Source organism: Pholis gunnellus, assembly GCF_910591455.1.
Source record: "Pholis gunnellus genome assembly, chromosome: 21".
NCBI lineage: Eukaryota > Metazoa > Chordata > Actinopteri > Perciformes > Pholidae > Pholis > Pholis gunnellus.
In genome coordinates, this window is record NC_136548.1 from 60978 (window position 1) to 69866 (window position 8889).

Below are 8889 nucleotides of genomic sequence, written 5' to 3' on the forward strand. Positions count from 1 at the left end.
GAAGTGCCAAGTCAGATATATCAAAGCTCTCACAAAAATCCAGTGTTTCATTTTGTATCCAGTCATGACTTGTATGTCATTGTCGACACATGCGCCATTTACAAGTCAGAAACTGGTTAAGTTGCAAATGGAAACCCTCATCTGACATGAACGCAGCACTGTCATCATAGTGAGGTTGGCAGGTTTGCTGCTGCTAACATGCTTGAACATACCGAATCATGTGCTCACCAATGGCATCTGGCAACCTGCACTATAGCGGAGAAGAAATGGTTGAATGGAACAAACTGTTGTTCATGAAGAACAACTAACATATGACTCGCATAACATATTTCTATTTGTATACAGAATAAATAAACCAGACACAACATGTTAAACAGTGAGCTTTAGTGGTGTTGGTAGGTGTAATTTTACTTGGAGACTTAATGCTAAACTAGGCTAATCTGGTCCTGACTCCAGCTCTGTAATTAACGCAGACATGAGATTGATATTGATCTAAACATCGAACATTGGAAAAGAAAGCATATCTTTTTCTCAAAATGCTGAATTTGTCCTTTAATCCGAATAATGTAGGTAGACAAATGCACCTACACACAAGTCCCAATTGGCTGTGATCAAAACAGGACCATCTGGACAGATAACTTTTGGCAACACGAAAGCGGTTCAAATCACACTGCATTGTTTTTTTCCATTGAACGGGGGCGTACATCTCTGCATGTGCTCTTTTTCATTATTCATTCTTGTGGCTCATATTATTCTCTTCTATTTGTACACTTCTGCAGGATTTAAAGAGAGTGCTGTCCTTCCCACCATACCCCGGGGACTACCTGCATCCAGTGGTGTATGCCTGCACAGCAGTCATGCTGCTCTGTCTGCTTGTCTCCATCATGACCTACGTTGTCAACCACAGGTGAGAAGAACATTTAGTGAAGGATGGCTTCTAATTTTTCAAGTCTATCTCAATCCGACACCCAAATGTCCATAATATGCGCGTTGCAAGAGCTACTGGTCGCTGTAAAGGCCTCAGTATGCCTTTAGACATGGTCGGACAACACGTCAATTAGTTTGAGGCATAATGAGGTCTTAAAGCATTCCCCTCCTCACACGAAAGAAACAGAGGGACACAATCCTGATCCTCTTTCCAAAGTTAGTCTTGGTTGGTATGAAATTCCCGCTTTGAGCAGCTTCAGATGTGGCCAAACTAACAGCTAGAACCTCGCGACCTCGTCACCACCAGGGAGACCTGTAAGAGGACAGACTGCACCGACACACAAAAGGCAAGACTCAAGTTCATCGTTGACTCACGATAGAACACACACAAAGTGATCCAGGTCCAAAACATCTGGAATGAAGCACCGAGAGAGAGAGAGAGAGAGAGAGAGAGAGAGAGAGAGAGAGAGAGAGAGAGAGAGAGAGAGAGAGAGAGAGAGAGAGAGAGAGAGAGAGAGAGAGAGAGAGAGAGAGAGAGAGAGAGAGAGAGAGAGAGAGAGAGAGAGAGAGAGGATCCGGCACGGAAAAGCCTGATTGATACGAGAGTCAGGACAAGGAAGGGAAACTAGGGAGAAGAAGAGAAGACGAAGGTGGACTAGAGTTTGGACTTAAAAGTCCCAACGAATAGCAGGGAGGTTATTCCGGAGGAAGGGGGCACGATAGGAAAAGGCCCTGCGGCAAGCTGACTTCTTCTCCAGGGGTTAGACAGGAGCAAAGACACAGCCAATTGTACTGTTTTGACACAGTACTGTTTTTGGTCCGAACGCGCTGTCTCCTAGACTGCTTAAATGTCATATTAGCTTCAGCTGAACTCGGGAATTCATTGTAGCATGGAACAAGGACTGTGGATTGTGATCCCCATCTCTTACAGCGGAGTCGCATTAGTGAGGGTTCGGGACAGCAAGAATGGATACAGCGAACAATTGTTCTTGTAGTGTACATAAGGCATGTAGGCAGTGTATTAAAGGGTAACTTAGGTGTTTTTCAACCACAACCTTATCCTCCCATGTTTTTGTGTCTAAGTGTGTAATGGGGATGACAATATTTAAAATTGGTCCAGTGCTGAGGTAGAATTCTGCAGACAACAGCCGCCAGAAGGGCTGCAATGTCATCGCTCGGGGCGACTTCTCTCCGTCAATGTACGTCCGTTAAAACCATTTTAGTTTATTTTTATTGATCCCGTCCGTCTGTTCGCTCTGAGAAATCTCGCGTCACATTCACATTGTCCAAATCCTCTAAATATCAGCCATAACATTGAACATCTTTTGGAAACACTAAGCTACACTTTCTGGGCTCCAACGAAACAAACTCTGACGACACCGGCTCTTATCTTTCCAACTCTCACTCCTGCTTCCACCGTTGTCATCAAGTCACATGATGCAATAACAAACAGCAAGGTAAAGAACAAATATTTCATGTCTCTGTAGGGTCCTTTTCCAATTCCAAACAGACACTTGTAATAACAATCTGAGCCATTCAGTGGCCAAGACAAGCTCTTTTAGTGGATGTACATTGACAGTGAGGAGTTGCCCCCTGAGCGATTACTTCACAGCTCGTATTGTGGCTGCCATCTGCAGCGTTCTCCCTCAATACTGGCCCAATTAAAAAAAGTATTGTACCCCTTAGTCACTTAGACACAAGAACACGGGGAAGGTTGAAAAATACCAATGTTACCCTTTGAGGTGAAATTGAAAATAAATCAGATTTTTCATATTTGAATTGAGGTTTAGGTTGTGCTGTTGATGGATGAACATTTAAAGTGTTTTTCTTGGTGTTCACTTATGCTATTGAGAGAAAAATGTGTTAATTTGCCATAACACAAAAATACACAACCATAACTAGATTAGATATGATTTTTTTTCAATAATACGTCTTATTTAAATTTGTATTAGAATATGCGTATGTCCGACTGCCAATCAAACCACCTCATGTGATCCATCCTTATTAATGCTGTTTTTCCAGAATTTTAGCAATAAAGTCTGTATTATTTCCAAAACAGCTTTATTTGTGTCGCTCCTCCACACAAGTAAATGTTGCTTTATCCCAAAATACTTCTCAAGGTCAAAGATGATGTGTGATAGTTCACAACAATACTGTATTCATTTCTACAACCAACTTTTATAGCGTGGTTACCCAGGAGTGGTTGCGTATCTTTTTAACTTTGAACTCATTGTTTGCAGTGTGATCCGCATCAGCAGGAATGGCTGGCACACACTCCTCAACTTCCTCTTTCACACGGGGCTGACATTTGGAGTTTTTGCCGGGGGCATCAATCAGATCACCTTACCTTTTGTGTGTCAAATTGTAAGTTGTGGTTTTCCTACTTTCTCAGCATAGTGTTATTTTGTTACTTTTAAAAACATGTTTGGAACGATTTGATGATCTAAAGAGAACCGAAAGCTCACTCGGTTCTTGGTCAAGCAGTTTCGAGGTCAATGGCTGCTAAAGGCATCCCTTAAAAAACTGAGAGGCATCAATGTCCATGGGAAAGCCAATGTTCACTGAGTGTTAAGTTAAATCACTACCATGAGCAAAAGTTGTTGAGGCTTGCTAGATATTCTGTTAAAATGTTCTTTATAAAACCACAGAGTCTCAGTGGACGAGTGTGATGAAATATTTATCACTGTCAAACAAGACTAAGAGTCTACAGCCATGCTAGCAGCTCTGTGGGGTTGTACTGGCACAGTGGTGCTTTGTTAACATGCTGATGGTACGCTAACTGAGTAAATATGCTCAGTTAGTGGATGACAGCAGGTACAGCATGTCCAGTCACAAAACAGAGGCAATGTCTACATTTGAAATTGGACATTGGAGCTGGGAATGTCATGGAACCCAAGTTGACCGCATTCCAGTGCAACAAGTCGAAAAACACAATGTGTTTTGCTCCTGCCAGGTTAGCCATTGTTAGCCGTTGTTAGCTAAACCAGTTGATATCGGTAACAATGTATAAGTTGTGTAAGTTGGACAGTATTGTGTGTTTAATGAGACATAAATAAGACAAAAGTGCTAATAAACAATACAGTACTTCAGTTTTTTTTTTTTTTACTGTTGAGCAGCCATGTTGGATTTTGAGGTCATCAGACTTTCCGAGTTGGAAATCCGACTTCATTCCGACTCCGAGTTGAAATTTCCAACTCTGGAATTCCGACTTATCAGTTCAACTGAAACTCAGCAATAGTCCAAAGCTTAAAATGAATATGCTTATCGACACCTAAAGCTCATTATTAACATGTTTCTTCTTTAGTGCTGGACTATTTCTTTATTCTCCCCCAATCAAGAAATAGTCCAGCACTATACCCACCGTAAGAAAACGTGTACAAAAATGAACTGTATTATTCGAAGTAACAGATTTATCCATACAATCTAACAAAGCTAACATTGGCTGGCATACAAAGCTAAACAGTAAAGTGTCCTAAATAAACAGTTCAAACTAAATGCTAATTAATGTGATGGTTATAAGTAACACTTTTGCTTTTCCTACTATAACAAGTCAGAAAACAAAGTCTTCTGTGAAAAAGGTCTGCTATTGGCCTTTTTGAACAATAATGTCAGCAAAACATGGCAAATGATGTAAACAAACAAACATCTGTTCAGCTAACATTATTATATGTTGATTACCTGTTTATCTCAAAATTCATGTACACAAAACACTAATACAACCATATGCTAATTTGGACAACAACTCATATTACTTTTAATAATCTTTGTTTACAACTTTATCTTTGTCAGGTTGGCATTGTGCTTCACTATGCTTCTTTGTCTACCATGCTGTGGCTGACATTTACTGCAAGAAATATCTGTAAAGATGTATCCAAAGACCCACTTCGGGCCCAGAACAGAGATGGGCCAGGCCGGACTCGCACCAAACCAACTGTCCTCAGGTAAGCTGTAAGCTGGTGGTTGCTGAACAGGGCTGAACAATGTTCTAATTACCTGACTAATTGACAATGTGTGAGCTAATCTGAAAGATGTTAAACTGAGTAGCATATTAGGAATTATAGCAGCGATGCAAGTGCCCTTGGACCTCTTTTTCAAGATTCTCAGTTCAATTTTGCCTCATGTCCCATCACCTCTCTTAATAGATTCAGCTTGTTGACTGCCGCACATTTTAGCAAAGCTCATTACATTACATTACATTACAGTCATTTAGCTGACGCTTTTATCCAAAGCGACTTACATTTCAGATGCTATCATACCGTAGGCACAGCTACGGGAGCAATTTTTGGGGTTAAGTGTCTTGCTCAAGGACACATCGACTTGCAACAAGTGGTGCCTGAGCCAAAGCCAGGGTTTGAACCATCAACCCTCTGATTGAAAGACTGACCTGCTCTCCACTCAGCCAGTCGCCCCACAAGTAGCTCACATTTTTTTATGTACTTCAATTACATTTTAATAGGATGAGAGTTAAAAGAAATAAAATCTGATCTTTATTACTAAATTGAACTCAAATAGGTCATCACTTTGGAGTGCTTAATAGCCGTCTTTCTGACAGTGAAGTGAGAGAGAATAATATCATACTTAAGTCTCTGGGATAAAGTACAGCGATGTGGTTAGCCTAGCTTAGCATGAAGACTGAAGGGTTTCCCGTCACGGCAGCCGTGTCTAACAGGAAGATAATCAGCTTGATCATCTTCTGCCTCTCTGCCCGACCGGTTACCCAGCCAGAATTCATACTTTACATTTTAAACCTTTTTTGCAGATTTTATCTTGTGAGTGATGGAATTCCTCTCCTAATTGTTGGAGTTACGGCAGCATTTGGTATGGATAACTATGGCAGCAGGGATGACGCTTTGTAGTAAGTACAAAATGTAATTATATGTAGACGATCATGTTTTCATTCATTCTTTAGGATACATGTTTATGTCTCTGTGTGTCTTTTTCAGCTGCTGGATGGCATGGGAACCAAGCTTGGGGGGTTTCTATGCACCCATGGGTCTTCTGGTCTTAGTCATGTCCGTGTACTTCTTGTGCACATACATCCAGCTTAAACGCCACCCAGAGAAGAAATATGAGCTGCGAGTTCTGAGTGAGGAGCAGCAGCAGTTATCATCTAGCGAGTCAAACCATCACTGCCACACCAACACTGGGGGAGTTTCTGGGCCCGCGGGGGAATGTCAGCCATTTGCAACAGGCGTGTCGGTACTGGCTAATGAGCACTCATTTAAATCTCAGCTCCGGGCCACAGCCTTCACGCTCTTTTTGTTCCTGTCTACCTGGGCTTTGGGAGCGTTGGCGGTATCACTGGGACATTTCCTGGATATGATATTCAGCTGCCTGTATGGGGCTTTTTGTGTCACTCTGGGACTCTTCCTTCTCATCCAGCACTGTGCCAAACGTGACGACGTATGGCACCGCTGGTGGGCTTGTTGCCCGTCCAAGTCCAAGTCCGAGGATGGGGACGGGGACGGACATAGCCCGAGGCAGGAGCTCCATCAGTCACACTGCCGCTTGAGCTCTCCGTGCTCCGGCAAGCAGCATCTGCTCTCTCCTCACCTTGTGCAGAGTTCTTACCACAAAATGACACCACCTTTCCAGAGCCCCACGACCAATCACACAGGTCCATGCTGCGTGGCCGTGATGAGTCCTGTTACCGCGACCCCCATGTTGCCTCTCACCGAGCAACTGCCCTCACCTCGTCCGCAGACGCTCTCCGACGAGCTCCCTCGTCCCGCTCTGCCTCTACAGGGCTGCCTTAGTGACAGAACAAAGTCATGCTCCTTCAACCGCCCACGTCCATGCCTCCAGGACTACCGCTCGCACATGACCTCCACCAGTATGGACGGGAGCGGGCACAGCTCCCACCTGGACAGCCCTCACGCAGTGCACCACCTCGAAGGCTCACCACTGCTTTCCAACAGCCCACACCCGGACCTCCAGCTTCCCTGCCCCAGCCCTCTCTTGGATAAGCAGCTGGCTTCCTGCCAAAGCTTGCAACGCCAGAATTCTTGCCACAGCGTGCAAGACTCGATGGCTTCCTGTCACTGTCGGACACACAACATGCACGACAGCATTACTTCCTGTCACAGCCTCCTCCTGCCTTCCCAAGGGGTCCACACCTGCCAGTGGCACATGTACAGCTCAGCCGATCACTCCTCCACTATGAGCTGCTGTGATAAATCCGACCCCTTCTCCTTGCTGTACCAGCAAAACCCCGAAGCCTACAGCTGCATGTCGAAGCCAACAGATGAAGAGAAGGATAGTCTCTGCGTAGAGGTGGAGCAGAAAGGTTTCCCAAGAAATACTCTGCCTCGGCAGCACGGCACTGTCAGCCGGCGAGGTACCATCGGCCGGAACAGGAGCTTGCAGGAAGAAGGCCTGTTTGGTTCAGACGCAACAGGAAACATACGGACTGGCCCTTGGAGGAATGAAACCACTGTATAGTTTTCTTATACACTTGTCCCTGTACTTGCCACACCTTCCAGCAGCCCTGTAATCGAATTACTCCTTTAAGTGTTTGGGTCTCAATGCCTTCAGCTTTGCCCCTTGAACCAAAGGTTGAGTTTTCAGTGAGGCCTCGTATCCTGATGATATTTCTGAACCCCTTCATGACAAAGTTTTCTATAAGTGTGTTACTAATCCGTTTTTGCAAGGAACATTCAAACGATAGAAAACTTCAGTTAGTGTTCCATGAATATTCTGCTCCATGTAGTTTAAAGTTGCAATCAGTACTGTATGGCTCTCTAGGGACACAGTGGCTCAGTAGTTAGCAATGACACAGCAAGAAGGCCATGAGTTTGAAACCCCATCAGTTCCACATTCACCCTACAGTCTAAAGATATGCAGATCAGCTGCAAGGAATACTCCAACCTAGATATTTTCACAGATTTAAAACTTTGGACCTGATCCCAAGCAGGCCAGTGAAAAAAGTACCCAAACTAAAAGGGAATGAATTAGTTATCTTAAATAGGAGACCTCATCCAGAAGAGGGAGGAAAGTCTGACTCAATCTGAATAGACCCAAAGATTGCGTGGACCTCTTAAACCTAACAAGTATGAAAGTTGATTGGGGCTCATAAATACTATTGTCCAGCAATCATTACCAAGTTGGGACAGCAGCCATGCTGTGATATCAGCTATACTGACATTTAGAATAGGCAACTATTTTGATAATTGATTAATCTGTTGATTATTTCTTTGATTATGAGATTATGACAATGAACTAGAATCACCGCCTTGCGGTTGTATGCCTCTACCAACCAGTCATGTTGCAGTTCACATCCATGTCAGTCCAAGATGACTTCATCATTTTATCCCATAAGACATTTGTGTGAAATTGTCATAATTAACAAACAAATTCTTGAGTTATGGCCCAAAACATGTTTTGTGAGGTCACCAAATTCTGTTCAGTTCGTCTTTGAGTGCAAGTGGACATTTGTGCCAAATTTAAAGAAATTCCCTGAGACACCGCGTCCCCAATAATGGATCGGACGGACGGAGATATGGACGGACGAAAAACTCGAAAACACTAAAGCAAAGCTGTCACGGCATAAAATATTAAATGAAAAAGAGCGATAAAAGCCACAAAACGTGTTGTCGTCGAGTCATGCCGTGAAATAGCACTGGGAACTGGCTCACGTTATATTTATTTTAGACAGAACAAAAACAGGGTGAAAGAAAAACGTATGATGGTTGACGCTTCAAAGCGTCATTGGATTGCTGAAAAAAAAGACTCGGATGCGTTGTACAACAGCTTACAATTTGTGCTGTCCACTCATAGGCTATACTTTAACATTTTATTTATATATTTAGTTCATCGTTCATAAAAAAGCTAAAACAAAATACATAAATATTCTTTACAGGATTTGAAACACTCACAAGTACGTCAACCAGCAAGTGGAAGAATCGGGAGCTCCTGTGTTCACTGAGGTTTTGGAGTGCATTATGAGTAGTTTATCGGGTCTGT

At 43.2% G+C, this 8889-nt stretch overlaps 1 protein-coding gene across 1 annotated transcript; it reads left to right on the plus strand.

The window, feature by feature from the left end:
* Positions 1-842: 842 nt before the first annotated feature.
* On the plus strand, positions 843-7368 carry adgra1a (adhesion G protein-coupled receptor A1a; the record flags this gene model as incomplete). The annotated part of the gene is made up of 5 exons (XM_079182729.1): positions 843-907; positions 3168-3291; positions 4717-4868; positions 5687-5782; positions 5871-7368. The coding sequence occupies exons 1-5, from the start codon at positions 858-860 to the stop codon at positions 7366-7368; spliced, it is 1920 nt and encodes a 639-aa protein (XP_079038855.1). The 5' UTR covers positions 843-857.
* Positions 7369-8889: the final 1521 nt, after the last annotated feature.